Raw genomic sequence first — 18,774 nt, forward strand, 5'->3', positions numbered from 1 at the left:
TTTTTGTAATTTTTATAGTCTTGCTCAAACTCTTGTTAGTTCTAATAGTTGCTATTAATATTCTCTTGCATATTCTACATAGACAATCATATTGTCTCTAAGTATGAAATCGTACTGGCTCTTCCTTTCTAACTTTTGTATCATTTGTTTTCCTGTCTTACTGTGTTGGCTAGCAGCACTACTACAGTGCTGGCTAAACATGATGACGGCATGCTTTCTAACTTCAGGGGAATGTCTCTAACATTTCATCATTACGTGTGTTGTCTGTGTTTGTCACTTTCTCTGCTCTTACTTTTCCTCCTATTTTCTTTGATTTACTCTATTGTTCTTTTTCTCACCTCTTGAGTTAGATGCTTAGTTTTTATCCTTTTCCTTTCTTAAACTATGTATTTAAGTTATAAATCTCCCTCTTAGTATTCCTTAATCATATTTCAAAAGTTTTAGTACATGAACGCGAGATATTTCTTTTGTCACAGAGCCCTCTACAAAAGTGCTTTCCTGAGTGAGATGTCCCCATCCCAGAAGACGTGCAAGTTACCTTCCCTGCAGTGCAGGAGGAAAGTGTAAGCACTTTGTTTCTATGTATTTCTCAATCCTTAAAAATAAGCTTTACTAAAATGTAACATACAGGTGATGAGCTCACCATCACCTACATTTTCAAACGTGAGTTAAAGACAGTGGCAGTTTAATCACATCCAATTTAGAAGTCAGCCCCAAGCTATGAAACTGTCCTGACTATTTGACATACAGATTTATGTCCACTATCATTAACCTCACCCGAAGTGAGTACTGTGCTTTGAGACAATAGCTATAATGTACCTAAACATGATAAAAGACTGTATTAGGGTAATTAATGCTCAAAATATTTTTGCTGATAGGCTTGCAAAATCAAATTTGGAGACACTTCTCTACTACAGTTTTTCTATTTAAGTTTAGGTTCAGTTAGTAAGGGAAGGGACCAAAATGAAAAAGGTTTCAGAGGAAAATGTGCAAGTGCATTAAAATCAGAAGACTCTTGCTATGAATGCTTTACCGACCAATTAATGTACATAAATGAGTACAGAAATCTTGAACAGAAGTCCCCAACAGAAACATAAATTAAATACAACAGGATGGAATTAAGTGAAATGTGCGGTGCCGAACCCAGCAGCACATCGTCAGCACGTGCACACGAGCAAGGTCTGGCTGACTGGAACAGAATCATCTCTGCTGTTTCCCCCAAATAAGAAAAGCGTAAGAATCATGCTGTCTTTGTACATACTTTATTTATAGGGGTATTATGAAATAATGAGTGTTTAATTACAAAAACTCCTCAATTTTCTGGTGTCACTTTGCACAAGGTTAGATGCCTCTGTGAAGTCTCATTCTAAAAATAATGAAGCAGTCCCTCTAGAATAAGATGATTAATAACAGAAAATCATCCATTCATTATGTATTTGTTATCTATAATCATTTAAGTATTTTTCAACCAAGAAAAAGCTGTTAGAGTATGTACATAAAAAAACTTCATGTTTCATAACATATTCTCTTAATTTTAACACTGGTAGGAATAAGAGAAAGAAATGCATAGAGTTCAAGATGAATAGAGCCAATACTTTTCAAATTATATCTTATATTTAATTGAAATAAAAATTTCTTTTTTTAGCAGAAAAGAATTAAATCAGGCTGACAAAGATGGTGCTAGAAACTCCACACCTAAAGGTTTTCAGGGAGGTACAGACAACTGAGCTGTACACCAGACAGAAAGACAACCCAGGAATTATTTCTGTCTAATGTCTTGAAATAAAAATCCCAGGTGCCTACTCACCAAAGTGAAGTCCCAATGGGGGCCAGGTGTTAAAAATGTGAAGGAGCTACCTCTCCGAAGGGAGTATCTGTTAACAGAAAATTCAAACAATAAATACACTGAGTAACTTCAGTAAAATAAAGCACTAGACAGATAAAAAGCTATCTTTTTCATAGTTTCAAAACTGTTCAAAGTAGCCTTATTAGTCATCCAATTGTAGAAATAAGGAGGGTATATTAAAAAGACCCACAAAACCCAAAAAACCCAGAAAAACCAGGGTGTAAGTTCTGGTCACTTTTTTGAAACTTTACAAAAGTGAAAGAGCCTTTATAAAATTAGTGAACAGATTAAGAGCATTTTATGAAAAGTAATTCACTACAACAGTTCACCACATACACAGTCAAGTAATAAGAAATGTATTTATATAATGTTACACTAATAGGTTAAATAAAAAACAGTAAATGGTACAAAAATTATTTGATAAAACTCAACATTCATGCTTAATATTTTAAAAACAAGAATAAAAGAATACTCAACCTAAAACCTTAAAACCTAAATGTATTTATTTTGTATTTGATGTTTAAATCTCTTTCATGTACTGATTTTTTTTAAAAATTATGATTTAATAAACAATAAAAAGCTTTGAATGACAGTATCTGAGACAAACATCTCTCATGAGACTAAAATTTGGGATTTTGTTCTTTACTTAACCTGTCTTCACCTTTATAAAAATATAAACCTCTGCTTATAAAACATGTAGAAAATCATAAAACATAGGTAGCACAGGAAATAAGGTCTATAAACTATACGGACAGAAAAGCAAAGGCAGTTTCTTCAGAGCGTGCTACGGCAAGGCAGCTGGGACTCAAAGGCAAGCTGAGGAATGAGAAGGTTTTATTTCTGGGGGAGAAGGGGCGGCTCGGTGCTCCCTGATTGGAGGCTGTCGGCAGGGGCAGCTGCCGGCGGGCTGACCGGGACTGGGGCATCCTCTGTGATTCACAGGTGCAGGTGTGACTTGCTCTGGTTGGCTCCAAGTTGGAAGCAAGGATGAAAATTCGGGAGGCTGGCAGTTACCGATGGAGTCCTGGCCATTTGGGGCCGATTATTACAGAAGTTACTGCTTAGCTTCCTGGACTGTCAGGCCATTGTCCCTTTGTATACTCCCTCTCTCACCCTTGACCCCTGATGCCACTGTAAGTTTTAGAAACACCACGACGGCAGTTATTTCTACGGAAATTTACAAGCTTATATCAAACACAAGAGCCTCTGTAGTTTCCTACGCTAAACATAAAGCAGGAGTTTGTTTACATTTTGACAAGGAACACACGGGAAAATGGCTCCAAGAAGAAAGAGAGTATCAAAGCGGCTTCACAGAGGAATGAATACTTGAGTAACACTAAAGCTGAGTCAAACAGAAATAGCAATTAGCTAAGCATACACGAGCCAGGAAGGCCCTGAGGGCAAAGGAAAGGGTACCTGTTCAGGGAGAGTGAAGTGGCTTACATTCAGGAAGCTGCAGTTTCTTACATCTGAGTATCAAAAGAAATAAAGATGGGCTAAGATGGGCTGGATCATGATAAAGGGCCTTACATATAACCCTTAGAGTGTGGATTTGATCTTGAATATGTGGGGCAGCTCTCAGCGACTGAATTCTTAGTAACAAGAAGACAAGACTGATCAGGAAGACCAGTTAAGAGGCAGCTCCGTGCTGCTTACAACAGAGGAACACCAGCAAGGCTGGAGGGGAGAAGCTGATCAGAAGAAGGGCTCCCTGTAAAGCTGGTAGGAAAATTTCCTTCTCCTCCCTCATTACTAAGGCTCCTGGCATAGTGAAATATGATGCCATGTACAGTAATTAGAAACAGATGGAGAAAGATCTTCAGACATTTAAAGTAAACATTTCCTAAATAATTGTTTAGAGTTCAAGAATTTTTTTGAGGGCCTCTTTAGTGGAGCAAGATAACCTAAGGAACTGATGATTTTCCTTGCCACTGCAGAAAAGTCAAGCAACAATGAAGAAAACAGTGTGATTTTTGATAAAACACTAAGACGTGGGAATATATTATAATTCATACAGCTGAAGAATACATATAGTATTATAGCATACATAGATATAGTATAAGCAAATGCCAAAAGACTACAGGGAAAACTGGGCCTTCACACCGTATCATCCACAGATGACACTTCCTGAAAACACTGCTCTAGGTGAGCCCTGTCATGTGCTACATGGTTGGAAAGAGCCATCAGTGGGGACTGGGTTGAGAAGCAGCAGTTAACGACTTTTCAGAAGATTGTTTCTAATCTAACACAAATATTCATTACAAAGTAGTAATCGTGGTAGCACTTAAAATACTCAATATAACACTTCCTTTCTGGTATAAGACAAGTATTAGGAGAACAGAAAGCCAAAGCTATTTATTTCTTAATTCCCTTGAATTGTCCACACTGACCTCAGAATGAATTTGATGTTTGAAAACTGGAAAGATTTAGCTCTTAGGAATTTTAAACAGGTCAGCAAACTGGAAAAATATTTCCAACTGGATGGCAAGATTCTTTCCAGCACCAGCTGTAATCAGCTTTGCGGTATGCTATTTTTTCCTATTTCAGTAACAAGTACCTATTTATTTTGAATACCCATGGAAAACAGAAACCCAAAAAACAAATTGTGCCCGGAAAGCATGTGAGTCAATGCCAACTTTCAAAGATCTTGGAAAGACACATAAGTCATTTTTTCACAGGGGTCAGATTCAAAATGTAATAGCTATTTTAAATCCTTGTGGGAAAAAGTTTTAATTTCATAAAACATTAAAAGTGGCCTTTCTAGAAAAGACCGAGTACAGTCCATTTAAAGGGAGTTCAAAGGCTGAAATAAGAATTTTGGTCCAATCTCCTTTTTTCATGTATCCAACTAGTTACAATATTTAAGCCATAACTTAAACTGATACCTGAAGGAACTAGCTTGGTATATGAAACTGTGTTTCCCATCAACCCCATTGTGATTATTCCTTGGCCTCTAACATACTTCCCTTTGCGTTATTTGGTGCGTTTTCAAACTATGTAAATTATTTTTACAGGAAACTAGATTTAGTCTGAATGAAGCATAATTATAATGATGAAGCTGATGTTCAAAAAGAAAATCGTCCTGTTAATTCATTCTTAAGCCAAATTATATTTTCAGAGATTAGGATTTGTGTCACTGCCCTCCTCCATTAAGGCAAGTAACTAAGAGCTGAACTGTAATTATAAACGGCAGAAGGGCAGCTCAACACCATCTTCGTAAAGCGTACCAGACCATACAAGTGAGGTAACTCCTCTCATGACTTCTTTGTTTCTGCTCTCACACTATCTCTTACATACAGGCTGTAATCAGTATAAAGGTTTCAGGCTAGGATTATCCTAAACTTCAATATAAAGATCAGTATCTAATGAAAAAGTCTAGCTCTCTCTACGGTAACTTATAGTGAGTTTGTAAGAGTTGATCAAAGTGTTTTCCTTGCCCTCAAAAACGGATTGGCACATGCAGGCATGACTGGAATGCAAATTATTTAAGGAATTGCAGTTTATCTCAAGCAATAATGTGTAGTGGACCATAGGGACTTCTGAAAAGATGGAGCAGATGTGGAATTAGTCTTATAGATAAAAACCAACAAACAACAATTAACATTTGGAGAGAGCGTTGTGTGTGCAGGCTTAGATGCATTATCTCACTGAACTGCACAACTTATGGGGGGGTACTATTATAACCCCCACTTATGGATGAGGACATAACCTTAAAGATGACAGGTCCAACCAGTCACTGGGACCTACCACCTCCAATGCTGTTTGTTTTCAGTACTGTCTCACACGGCTCCTCTTCCAGACACAGAAACCCGCATCTACTGTCCACCCTTTGCAGACACACCGACAGTGTGAAATGTGTCAACAGCTAAAAAGTCAGCGACCATCCTCTTCCATCTCTTTACCCAGGAGGCTGGAGCCCTGAGCTGCGTTCTGTTCACCGACTTGGCCAGTTCTCGAAAAGAGGGATTCTGGCCCCGACGAAACATTTTTTTCAACTTTTTTTTTCATTGAAGTATAGTAGGAGGCATTAACATCCCTTTAACATCACTGGACAGAAAACATTTTATTTTAATGCTTGCTTTTAGGCTAGAAGTTTGGCTTCTGCTAGAAGTCCTTCGGCTCCCGTGGCAATTCCTCTCCGCAACCCCCAGCTCCTCGTTGGCATTTAGGGATCACCCCAATTCCAGGTTGCCAGGTGTGGAGAGAGGACCTTCTGAGGGAGGTAAGGGGGGAGGAGGGGAGGTTGGGGGGGAGGAGGGGAGATGAGGGGGGAGAGCAGGGGAGAGAGGAGGAGGAGCGGAGGTGAGGGGAGAAGAGGAGCGGGAAGAGGAGGAGGAGGAGAGGGAGAAGGAGGAAGAGGAGGGGAAGTGCGGGAACAGGGAGAGGGGAGAGGAGGTGGGGGGAGGAGAGAAGGAGGGGGAAGAGGAGGAGGGGGAAGAGGAGGAGGAGGAGAGGGAGAAGGAGGAAGAGGAGGGGAAATGCGGGAACAGGGAGAGGAGAGGGGAGAGGAGGTGGGGGGAGGAGAAGAAGAAAAAGGGGTAGGAGGAAGAACGGGAGGACGCGGAGGAAGAGGAGGACTGATAGGAAGAGGAGGAGGGGGGAGAGGAGGGGAGCAGAGGGAGGGGAGGGGGGGGGGAGAAGGAAAGTAAGCAGCCCGCCCCTCCGCAGCCCTACCTCACCTGCTCCCCGGCCCTCCCCTACCCCCTCCCCGGCTCCGCCCGGACACGCGGGCCCCCAGGCGCTGCCGCCCCCGCGCTCACCTGCCGTCAGGTCCCGGCCCGGGGGTGTCGGCCAAAGGCTCCGTGGCGCCGCCCGCGCTGAGCCCGGAGGCCCGGCGGCTTAGCCTCCGCGGCCGGCCCTGCTTCCGGGCCGCCAGCTCAGGCTCCATGGTGCGGAGGGGTGCGCGGTGGCCGGGTGCCCGGGAGGCCCGCAGGGAGCGGCAGGGCGCCCGACCGCCTGGGCCGGGAGAGGGGCTCCTGTCAGGAGGGCGCCGCCACCGCCGCCGCCATCTTCCGGGGTTTGAAAATGGCGGCCACGCGGCGACCAGCCAATCAGGAGACGGCGCTCGGTTGCTAGGAAACATGGAGTCCCGCCCCCTCCCCCCCGGGGCTTAAAGGTGCAGAAACTGGAAGGGGAGGGGTCTACCCTGCTGATAAGTGAATGGCCTTAGAGCTAGTTCTGACTCCGCTCCTAGATCCCCAAGGCCCCGTGACTGGGTCACTGTGTATTAGGACTTGCACCACAGGCGAAGGCAAATTGGAAGCGTTTTAGATCGTTCTTAGCATTTCGGGAGAAGAGAGGTTGGAAGTGATGACCTAAAGCGAGGTTTGTACGCGCTGAATTGTTCATGTGCGATAAATCCCAGTTACCAAAGGTGATGGGGCTGTGTTCTCAGGGCTGTCTCTAGGAAGCCAGTGAGATCTGGTGACTGGACCTCCCGTCTCGAGATGCAGGACGCAGCACCTCCTTAGAGAAAGAGTCCCGGTGCCTTCCCCCTGCAGTTGTAAGCAGGCGCCACATCAGATAAAGGGCCTTCTCACGTGAAAAAAGGACAGCTGTTAGATAGCAACTTCTTTGGTTTAAACGACTGCGTAACCCAAAATGTGTTAAAGCCTTTAAAAAATAACCTTTCCTTGGACACTGATTCCTTTTCTAGAAACCTTTCATAACAAATAAAATTATATATACATTGAAGGGTGGCAAAATGTGCCACCCCCAAATATACTTCGGCAGTAGGATTATTTTGAGCTACAGGCACTTGAAGAGCACCAGGGGCAAGAAAACCCTTCTGACCTCCCCTCTTTCTTCCTGAAAGCAGGAGATGAAACTCCCCTGGGATAGCCGCCCTACCCCACCAGGAGGCCAGATCAATTCTTATCACCACAGCTGGCGGGAGTCAAAGGACAGAGAATTCTGTACCAGCAGACCTTGTTTGAATAACTCATATCTTCCTTTCGTCTCCCCGTATATTTTGGTTACATTCCCACAGTTCCCTCGCCTTGTCCCACCCAGTGCATAGGCACCCCGGTTTCCCTGCCTCTTTGGGTCTTAATTTTCACACCAGGTCTCCCATGTATAGGAAACCATCTCTCTGCTTTTCTCCTATTAATCTACTTTCTGCCGTTTTAACTCTCCTGCCCAGATGGACAGTCTAAGAGGGTAGAAGTACAGTTTTATTTCCCCTACAACATGAAGCTATTAATGGCATTGTTGTTTATAATATCAGATAAAAGACCATCTTAATAAGCAATGATAGGAAAATGGTAATTATGATTGAACCACTGGAAAGAATATTTTGAGCCAATAAAAGTTAACTGTGAAGTGTGGGATAGAATACTATACTGTAATTTTTAAAGAAAAACTTGGACTATGGCGTCAGTATGTTCAGAGTTATGAACACAGAGATTTAACAGAGGAAATGATGACATCAGTGTATTCAGATGTCTTTAGGTGGTCAGACTTTGGGTATTAAATTTTTTTTTTTTACTTTCTTGTGTTTTGTGTATTTTTTTAAAGTCTTGAGGTACCAAACTTGCACTACAACTACAACACACAGGACCAAAAGTTTTAGCTTTAAAAAGAGTAAGAAGATAGACAGTAAGATGCCCATAGCTAAGAACCTGCTCTCTTCTACGTCCGCCCCAGGTTAGAGACAAGAGTATGGCTTTGCAGCAGTAACACGGTACAGACGTGTCGTCTGGGAAGGTGGGCTCCGCTCAGACAGAGCCTCATAAGATGCAGGGCCTTAGACTGTGCCCCATGAAATTGCTGCCATTTGACATTTTTACTCCCAGAAACAGCAATCTCGTCCTTTCAACCTAGTGCTTAGGTGGAATCTTCAGAAGTTGGAGTCCGTCCTCAGCTTTTTGATGGTGCAATCAGAGATGATCAGTCCTTTGGGAACTTGCGATCGTTCCCACAGCGAATTTATCCATAGTTGCGCCAAGCCTTGATCCCAGGCTGTCAGGCCCGCTAGAGCTGCTTTGAGCCCAGTGAAGGGAAACCCTGAAAAGAGGTTGTGTTGCTTTAAGTGGAAGCTGCATCTGGGCCCTCTGGTGGGGTCACTTCTTGCCCCGACATAAAGCTCACCTGGGCAGGCTCCTCGGTCATTACCCCGGGGCGTGGTGGCACCTTCAGATCAGCATGGTAAGTGGCTCTGAGGCTTGTGTGTCGTTGATAGTGTCGCTGTGATGTAGCAAATTGTATTCTTCACATTTGCCCCCACAGGACAATTCTTAATAGATTCTTAAGTCCAAGAGAAGAAGTGTTTAGAGACATTTGTTTCTTTCCGTATTCGCCTTTGGGTCAGACTTGAATCTTGTCTGTTCATCTGTAATGCTGCTGCTTTTGGGAGCAGCTTCACTGGTCTGCAGTTGCTCACTTTCTTTAACAGGAGCACCCAGGCAAGAGCTTCTTGTTCTTTTAGTTTTTAACGCTTGCTTTAGACCGAGGGTGCTGATTTTTCTGTGGAAAGCAAAAGCTTGTCTTTGAGGTATGCTCCCAAGAGTTTCTGGGGACTTCAGACCCAAGTCACGTTGCTAAGCTCGTAAATGTGTGGCAGAGTGAACTGCAGGAACCCCTGTCTTGTCCCCTCTGGAGTCTGACTCTTTGGGGGCAATAATGAATACAGTTACAATAATTCTGTTTGGGGTCACCTCTTAAGATCCACTTTCCTTATAACCTCTTGGGTTTTTTTTTAATTGATGTATAGTTGCTGTACAATATTATGTAAATTATTGGTGTGCAGTATAGTGAGTCGTAATTTTCAAAGGTCATACTCCATTTATAAATGCTGTAAAATATTGGCTACATTCCCTGTCTTGTACAATGTAATGTATCCTTGTAGCTTATTTTATACCTAATAGTTTGTGCCTCTTAAGTGCCCACCCCTATAGTGCACCTGCTAGTAACCACTACTCTGTTCTCTGTATCTGTGAGTCTGCTTCTTTTTAGTTATATTCACTAGTTTCTTGTATATTTTTAGATTCCACATGTACATGATGTCATACAGTATTTGTCTTTCTCTGACTGCTTTCATTTAGCATAATGTTCTCCAAGTCCATCCCTATTGCTGCAAATGGCAAAATTTCGTCCTTTTTTGTGACTGGGTAGTATTCCAGACTGAGAAATATACCACATCTTCTTTATCCTTTCTTTTGTTAACAGACGCTTAAGTTGCTTCCATAGCTCGGCAATTATAAATAATGCTGCTGTGAACACTGGGGTGCATGTCTCCTTTCTAACTCGTGTTTTTTGTTTTTCTCGAATGCATACCCAGGAGTGGAATTGCTGGGTCATGTGGCAGTTCCTAGTCTTTTGAGAAACCCCCATACTGATTTCCACAGTGGCTGCACCAATTTCTCTTTTTTACCAACAGTGTAATTTCTATGTGCTGATCACGGTAATTTTTAATATCTTAGAATTTTTAATTCTTAAATGGAAGCAAGTGTTCAAAATGCTTTTCATCTTCGATCTTCTCACCCCGTTGGACTCTCTCGCCAACATTTTAAGGATGTTTATTTCATTTTTTTTGCTCTTAAAAATCATGCCTTTCTGCATGTGGGATCCTTGCAGCAATGGAAATACTCTGTCTTGACTGCATCAGTTTTGATATTCTGGGCGAGATCTTGCAAGGTATTTCCCCTGGGCAAAGACGGGGAAGGGGAACCTGAGCTCTTTCTGTGTTATTTCTTACAACCACATGTGAACTTACAATTCATATTTATCTCAAAATAAAAAGGTAGTTAGAAAACTGTGCTGTCCGAGTAATTCCAATAAGCTTTAAACAGCATCTACTCATATGCTGTGACATCACTATTCATACTCAGCGGGCATTGTACAGTCGCTTTATTTCCTAGTGTGACTAATGCTTTAACAGATGGTTTGGAAAGGAGGAAAAGGCTAAGAGAAGAGTAAGGTGGAGATAGCTTTCTTTTTCCCCCCAGGGACCCAGTTATGTGATAAATGCAACTGCTTCTCAAATCAGGATGGGCAAGACTGGTCCTTCCTGGGCTAAGCATTCCTGCCGAGTTCACAAAGCTCGGTGTCACTCCCACGTCTGAACCACTTGGGGAACAGACCCCATGAAGAGCAGCGATTGTGTCCCTGAGCAGGACCCTGCGGGGCCTTCCAGGGTCAGACCCTCCCCCACATCCTCTGCTGCAGCTCGTCTCTGAAGCACCCCGATAATAGTATCTTTTGTATATTTCCTGAGCTTTTCAGATGCTTAAAACTGCCACCAAAGGGAAGAAATTAACTCCTTGATGGTGGAGAGCACATGGTCCTCAGACCTTCTGGCGCCTGGGGGTTGATAGTGTTGACCGCCCTGTTACCTGGACCCCAGCCAATCAGAGAATTGTGCACGAGCTGGTCAGGCACCCTGTGACCCCCCTCCCTCACCTGGGCTTTAAATAGGCTTTGCTGAAAACCTTCGGGGAGTTCCGGGTTTTTCTTGGGCATGAGCCACCCTGTCCTCCTTGCTTGGCCCTGCAATAAACGCTTCTCTGCTCCAAACTTCAATGTTTCAGTTTGTTTGGCCTCATGGTGCAGCGGGCACACGAACTTGCCTTCAGTTTTTTTTTATGTTGGAGATTATTTTTACTGTGACTATTGTGAGCAAGTGTGTGCATGCCCCGTGGACTTGGCTGTAAACAGCTATGGACAGATGTTACCAGAGGAATTACATGTACGCAGTTTTAATGATGTAGAAACAACGAATGCTCCCCCCACCCAAGTTCTTACCTAAATCTAGGGATTTAGGGAAGTTCTGATCTGATTACAGTAGCTAATGTACTGAGATCATTTTAAATCTATCAGGAGGGCAGAGGAATGAAATGGTGCTTTGCCGACAGGGGTGTGAGAAGGCTGTTTATGATGGAGTGTGTTGTTTTGATTTTTCTGTGCTGGGTGGAGGTTGGAAAATTGGCTGGTACTAGGTGAAGTGCTTCCTAAACCGAGCTCACTGCCTTTGTCGTGAGAGACAGTTGCACAGAAAAGAAACGAGAGGGACAGTCCACTCAAGTCATGAACTTGAATTCCTCGTAAAGTGCAGAGCACTGTGTTGTGCCCGGTGAATCAAGGAGGCAAAGTGCAGGGATCGTGGGGCTGAGCAGGAGCGGAGTCCAGGTCAGACTGCCGGGGTGTGACCGGCCAGGGGTCCCTCCCTCCGACTGGTGGTCTTTTTGTTGTGGCATCTCAGACCTTGGGAAAGTGCAGCTGTTGGGCGGAGGAGGGCAGGGTTGCCTCTTGGCTTATCAGGCAAACAGCTCGAAGGGTCCTGATGAGGCAGAAAACAGGCTTCTCACCCTGTAAGCCCCCTGCATAGACTTGCTCCGTGACCACTGACAATCAAAATGCAACTCTATTAAGTCAGCAATAGCTGTCCCTTTCGAGGTTTAGAATTTAACTTCTTCTCTTTTAACTCTCTCTTAGATGGATAGATATTTGTGTCTGTTTAAATTACCAAAAAGAAAAAAAAAGTTTTTTGCCTTAAAAAAAAATGTGAACGGTGATTTAAAAGTGGCAGAGGAGAGTGGAGGCTAATGAGGGTGAAGAAAAATAGGAAAGTTTAAACAGGAAGGAAAAAAACCGCTACCCAGATATAAGGAGAGTTCATATTTTGCTGCATTTTGAAGACCTTTTCCTATGCTTATTTTTAAATGTATTTGACATCGTATTTTATAGACAATCACATAACTTATATGCTTTTTTACTTAATATTTTAACATAAGCATTTCCCATGTCATACAATGTTTTTTGGAGGCGGGGTAAATACTTAGGGATAGCACAACATGCCATTGTACTGACGCACTTTCCTTTAAGGGCCCAACAACAGGTGAATGGTTACGTAGGTTGGTTCTTGGCTTTTACTTTTACAAATAATGATACTGTGAATGCCATTGTGCGTGAATCTTCGCCTTTTAGATGATTTCTTTCTTTTGTAATTCATTTGTTTATGTCATTTGCCTCTTGTTTTTGTAAATATATATATTTTATTGAAGTCTAGTCAGTTTACAGTGTGGTGTCAGCTTCTGGTGTGCAGCCTGATGCTCAGTCATGCATGTCATTTGCCTATTTATCTAGATATCTCAAGTTGTTTTTTGAATTGCTGTATATAAAATTGCCTTATCTACAGCTCTCACATATGAAGGGCTATATGGAAATCCCGTTACATCCATCAGCATTCTTGTTTATTACGGTGTAGAGTTTTTACATTTTGGGGTTGTTAAATCTCTAGCATGTTTCTTTGGTAAACTTTGTGTTACTTTTAAGCTTAGAACATCCTTCCTTATTTAGAGCACATATGGATAGTAAATGTAAAAATCTCAAGCTATGAAAAGGTAACAACTTTAACTTACAGCAGTGGGTTTTAATATGTGTCAGGCTATACGTCGATTTTTGTTTTATTTCTTTCTAACAATTAATTTTTTTTTTCTGGGTGAGAAAGCTTGATCTTACACATACATGATATGTCTTAACTCATTCTTAGCCCGTTACACAATAGGTGCTTGATTTATGTTGAATGAGCTGGGGTGCTTGGCTCAGCTGTTCCTGAAGCTCACCTGCACCTGGTTTTTGGTTTCCATGAGACACTTCTCATCAGCCTTATAATAAAGTTCCCTTGCTGGCTCGCGCTGGCCTAGCTTCCGTCAGGGATGGGCAGACTGCGGAGTGATGTAGCTGGTGCTGCCATGTTAAGAAGGCGTGCTCAGTTCTAACTTACCGCTGCTCGTTCCAGAGGGAGTGCCTTTCTGTCCACGTGGGCCAAGCTGGCGTCCAGATTGGGGCTGCCTGCTGGGAGCTCTACTGCCTGGAACACGGGATCCAGCCAGACGGTGTTCGCCTCCACGGCAGGAAGGATCAGGCGGCAGGTGCTGAAACAGACCCTCCGGAGGCACCCTTGGATTCCTTCTTTTGTGAGACAAGCGCTGGGAAGCACACGCCCAGAGCACTCTTCCTGGACCTGGAGCCAACTGCTGTAGGTAACGTGCGTAGTACATTCTAGTGTCCCTAACCAGGCCCCCAGTCAAAACGGACGTGTCAGGCGTCAGTGGGCGGGATCATCAGATGATACGAACGTATCTGATCAGGATCGTGTGGACCTTTTCCAAATTTACAGGATCACTCGGTGGCCATTCAGGGCAGTCAGCATGACAGACATACCCAAAGGGAGGACTAGCTTAGCCTTCTTTTCCTGTGTGATGGGCCAGGTGCACAAGTCGCTGAGCAGAGTGAGAACGTGCCGGGAATTAGAGTGGGCCATCTGTGTCCTTATGAACGATGCTGCTGTATCACTAACCTCCCAGAAAGTGGATTTAACTGAAACAATTTATGGACTTAGCTACCCTCAAGAACTCAACTGGATATTATCAGGAAGAAGCGGGCTTCCCTAAATTCCGTAAATTCCCTCCTTAGGCTGAGCTCCGCCTGGAGCCTCAGGTGAGAAGCAGGTGGTCCACCTGGAATGATATGCCCACTTGTTTAGAAATATATCTTTTAAAAAATTCCAACTTTGATGGGCTTTTTTTTTGGTGTTTGTGTATTAGTTAATAGTAATTTCAACTCAATTTTATTAAATTTAAACATTTAGGGGTGGGCAAAATTCTGGTTTAGAAGCTCATGGTCATAAACAGGAGGGTAAGGTGTATTGAGAGGACCACCTTTCTCTTAGGAAATGAGCGTGTTTCCTCTTAGGCTGTGAGCTTCTCGGACTAACTACAGGTTATTTGGTGCCAAGGCCGGTGGGCACCTCTGCATATACACGTGTCATGAACCCAGTTTTATCATTATTGTTTATAATCGTCACATGGGCCACACATTGTGCCCCTGGTCATACTTAGTCCTCGTGATGATAACCCAGGGAGGGTCTTGTTATTATCCTCACTGCAGAGATGAAATAATCGAGGCTGAGAGACTCTTAAGTAACCGCTGTAGGGCTTAGGGAGGAAGGCCAGCTATGAACCCAGGAAACTGATTCTCAAGCACCTGCCCTTAACTGTGCAACGTGTATCCCGCGTGACCAGGGCGGCGATCCCAGAGCCCCACCCCTCCAAACACCGCTGAGTCGGTCTTCAGGAATCCTGCCGTTTGGGTAATTCTCCGGGCGGGGGGTGGGGGGAGTGGGACACAGCCTCAGAAGTGCTGTGTTTTTGTGTTTTCTCCTGCTGCCCCGGATATGGTAAGCGAATGAAACCAGCGAGGGTTGTCCGTGGTTGTAGTGAATCCTGCCAACATGTTAACATCCCTGCTTCGTGTGTTTGTGTTAACTGCATGGAGTCCTGTGGGCGTTTGAGTTTGCCACACCTTCTTTGTTCAAGCCTCTTTTGAAGCATAGTGCCCCCGAGTTAGATTGGTAGCCTTTTCTAGCACACAGTTGGCTCCTTGTCTTAAAATGCCAAAGTGCCACGCACGTGTTGGGGGTTGAATGGAGTCTCCCGTAAATCTGCATCCACCTGGAACCCCAGGTTCTGACTTTATCTGGAAATGGGGTCTTTGCAGATACACTTAGTTAAGATGAGGTCATTCCAGAATAGGGTGGGTCCTGTATCCAACCATCTGTATCTTTATAAGAAGAAGAGAAGACACATGGACAGGGAAAGGGGGCCCTTTACGATGGAAGCAGAGACTGGCGGGGTGGAGCTGCAGGCCAAGGAACTCCCAGAACTGTCCACAGTCCTCAGAAGCTGGGAGAGGGGCGTGGACGGTTTCTGCCTCGGAGCCTCCGGGAGACGCCAACCCTGCCGACGCCTTGATGTTGCACTTCTGGCCTCCTGAACAACATGCCTCTCATTTTAAGCGCCAAGTGTGCTGCAATTTTCCAGCAGCCCTGGGAAGCCAATAAAGGGTGTATGATGGAGAAACAGGCTTTCAATTTATGTGGGAATAATTGTACCTTTTCCTTTTCCTAGACCAGGGAAGGCCGAGTCAGCAGTTTAAACCTGTTTCTTTCCCACAGCGCTGGGGGAGAGCAGGGGCTCGGGGACGGGGCTGTGAGACTTAGCAGGGTTGGCAGTGTACTGGAGGGGCGCGCGCTGACCAGCCCTCCCCCCGCAGACGGCATCCGCTCGGGCAGGTACCGCTCCCTCTTCCACCCGGAGCAGCTCGTTAGTGGCAGGGAGGATGCTGCCAACAACTATGCCCGAGGTCGCTACTCTGTGGGGCCGGAGGTCATCGACCTGGCGCTGGAGAAGATCCGAAAGCTGGCAAGTAGCTCCCCCTCCTGTCCTGGGGCTGGGTGTGAGGGCCTGGGCTCCCGCGGGACCCGCCCAGGCAGCACCAGCTTCCTACCTGCAGCTCCATCGCCTCCCATCTGCTCACCTGGGGGCCCCCTGTGCACACTCCACGCTGGGCGTTGTGACGTGGCCATACATCAGGCTTCCTTTGTACTCACTGCACAGCCTGCATCGCCTCCTGCTTTTCTTTTTACACTCATGATGCAGGGTTTTGCTTTATTTCCCCCTGATTTATTGAGATATAATTGATATACAGCATTGTGTGAAGTTAAGGTGTACATCGTGATGATCTGGCACATGTGTAGATTGCAATGGGATACATCCATCCTTCACGTAATTACCTGGGGTGTGTGTGTGTGTGTGTGTGTGTGTGTGTGTGTGTGGTGACAACATGTAAGATCTGTGCTCTCAGCAGCTTTCAAGTCTACATACAGTGTCATTAACGACAGTCACCATGCTGCCCATTAAGTCCCCAGAACCTATTCATCTTTGAAGTGAAAGTTTATACCCTTTGATTAATGGCTCACCATTTCCCCCACCCACCAGCTGCTGGCAACTACTTTTCTACTCTGTTTCTGAGTTGCACTTTGTTCAATTCCACATATAAGTGAGACGATACAGTGTTTGTCTTAGTTCACGTTGCATGATTGCCCTCCACGTACACCCGTCTTGTAGCAAATGGCAGGGTTTCCTTCTTTTTAATGGCAGGCCAGCGTCTGCTCTTGCTTCTGCTAATTCGTGGCTTATCTTGCTGTCGGAGACTTCCGGAGCACCCTCAGACGTGTCAGGTTCCAATGTGCCAAGTTGACAGTGGGTACATCCTACCTGGAGATCGGTCCCTCTGTTTTACTGACAGTTGATTCTTGTTTGTTAAGGACCCGTGTCTGGAGAATCCTTTGGTAAATATTTTGGTCTTTGGCATAATCACCACGGAATACAGTGCCTTTTATACCAGCACAGCAGACTGGGTGTAGCAGTGAAGGCTTCTTCCTCCGTGGAGGGGGGAGGGGAATATATTGCTTCAATATTTTCTTTTGTTAGAATGAAGACCTTACTTTAGATCACAAACACGAAAATTCATGAAGGGAAACAAAAGACAGTTGAATATTTATCCTTTGCTTATGGTAAAACTGGAAAGCACTCCCCCGACTCCAGAAGTAACCACTCGAGTATGTCTCAAAGTGACCGTGTTTGTTGTGCAGTTAATTGTGATAAACCAGCCCTTTCTGAAAGCTTCTCTCTGTTTTGGGGACCTGGCCCCACCGTCACCACTGCTTCTGAGTTTACCTGGCTGAATCTTCTCACCTCATTTCCCGTCCCCAGGCGGAACAGTGCAGCGGACTTCAGGGATTCATGATTTTCCGAAGCTTTGGAGGAGGCACTGGGTCAGGGTTTACATCCCTCTTAATGGAGCAGCTCTCGACAGAATACAGCAGGAAGACTAAACTGGAGCTCTCTGTCTATCCGGCCCCCAGAATCTCCAGTGCGGTGGTGGAGCCTTACAACTCCATCCTCACCACACACTCCACCCTCGAGCACGCGGACTGCACCCTCCTGGTGGACAATGAGGCCATCTATGACATATGCCACCACAAACTGGATGTCGAGCGCCCCTCCTACGCCAGCATCAATGGGCTGATAAGCCAGGCAGTCTCTTCCATCACCGCCTCCCTTCGGTTTGAGGGCGCCCTGAACGTGGACCTCATCGAATTCCAGACCAACCTCGTACCTTACCCGAGAATACACTTCCCCCTGACAAGCCTGGCCCCCATCCTCTCTGCCGACCACGCCCACCACGAGCAGCCGTCCGTGTCGGACCTCACCGCTGCTTGCTCCCAGTTCTCCAACCAGCTGGTCAAGTGTGACCCTCGCCTGGGGACGTACCTGGCCTGCTGCCTGCTCTACAGAGGGGATGTGGTCCCCCGGGATGTGAACGCAGCGATTGAGGCCATGAGGACAAGGAGCTCTGTTCGGTTTGTAGATTGGTGTCCAACGGGTTTCAAGGTGGGCATCAGCAGTCACCCGCCCAGGGCGGTGCCGGGAGGGGACCTGGCGGAGGTCCGGCGGGCCGTCTGCATGCTGAGCAACAGCACGGCTGTGGTGGAGGCCTGGGCCCGCCTGGGCCACAGGTTTGACCTCATGTATGCCAAGAGGGCGTTCCTACACTGGTACATCAGGGAAGGCATGGAGGAAGGCGAGTTCACAGAGGCCAGGGAGGACCTGGCCGTCCTGGAGAGGGATTACGAGGAAGTGGGGCAGGGCTCCTGACGCCAGGCCGACTGGTGAAAATGAATGTTAAGCTGAAGTGTCACACTGTGCACTCAATGGGTAGAGTTCCCTTGATGAGAAGAAAAAGGAAATCAAGTCAAGCAAGGCCCCGCGTTCCAGGCTCAAAGGGGCTGAAGGTAACAAGGAGCGTGTGTTTCCTTGTCTCTGACTGTCACTCATCGCTGCCCCCGTGAACATTCCCAGGTTTGGAGGCCTTTGAACTTGCGGGTCTTGTTTTTTTTTTTTTTTTCCTGGTTGGAATAGAAACCTGGCTTTGTCCTTTGCTTTTTCAACCAAGTGGCTGTGAAACCCTAAAGTGAATGCCTTCCCTTTTGTTCCTGAGGTGGAAAACAGCACATAATGATTATTGATGTTATTTCCGCCCTGTCTGTATTTTGTACCTTGATTAAATAATGGATATTCTCAGAA

At 45.2% G+C, this 18,774-nt stretch overlaps 2 protein-coding genes across 2 annotated transcripts in view; one reads left to right on the forward strand and one right to left on the reverse strand.

Annotated features, from left to right (window-relative positions):
• The window catches only part of NET1 (neuroepithelial cell transforming 1), a 33,418-nt gene extending 26,554 nt beyond the window's left edge, over positions 1 to 6,864 (reverse strand). The window contains exons 1-2 of the mRNA XM_074358460.1: positions 6,607 to 6,864; positions 1,808 to 1,874 (exon numbers count right to left, since the gene is read on the reverse strand). Of these exons, the coding sequence (XP_074214561.1) occupies positions 1,808 to 1,874; positions 6,607 to 6,734 (195 nt within the window). The 5' untranslated portion in view covers positions 6,735 to 6,864. The remainder of the gene's footprint in view (positions 1 to 1,807; positions 1,875 to 6,606) is intronic.
• A 2,101-nt stretch (positions 6,865 to 8,965) lies between these two features.
• TUBAL3 (tubulin alpha like 3) lies at positions 8,966 to 18,774 on the forward strand. The gene is made up of 4 exons (XM_074358464.1): positions 8,966 to 8,992; positions 13,584 to 13,827; positions 15,899 to 16,047; positions 17,401 to 18,774. The coding sequence occupies exons 1-4, from the start codon at positions 8,990 to 8,992 to the stop codon at positions 18,343 to 18,345; spliced, it is 1,341 nt and encodes a 446-aa protein (XP_074214565.1). The 5' UTR covers positions 8,966 to 8,989; the 3' UTR covers positions 18,346 to 18,774.

Source organism: Camelus bactrianus, chromosome 35 (genome assembly GCF_048773025.1).
Source record: "Camelus bactrianus isolate YW-2024 breed Bactrian camel chromosome 35, ASM4877302v1, whole genome shotgun sequence".
Taxonomy (NCBI): domain Eukaryota; kingdom Metazoa; phylum Chordata; class Mammalia; order Artiodactyla; family Camelidae; genus Camelus; species Camelus bactrianus.

What these genes read in the sequence shown, in the direction of transcription:
- TUBAL3 (XM_074358464.1), top strand. An exon ending in CCTGGAGCCAACTGCTGTAG is followed by an intron (nt 13,828 to 15,898) that starts GTAACGTGCGTA and finishes CTCCCCCCGCAG; the next exon opens with ACGGCATCCGCTCGGGCAGG. An exon ending in TGGAGAAGATCCGAAAGCTG is followed by an intron (nt 16,048 to 17,400) that starts GCAAGTAGCTCC and finishes TCCCGTCCCCAG; the next exon opens with GCGGAACAGTGCAGCGGACT.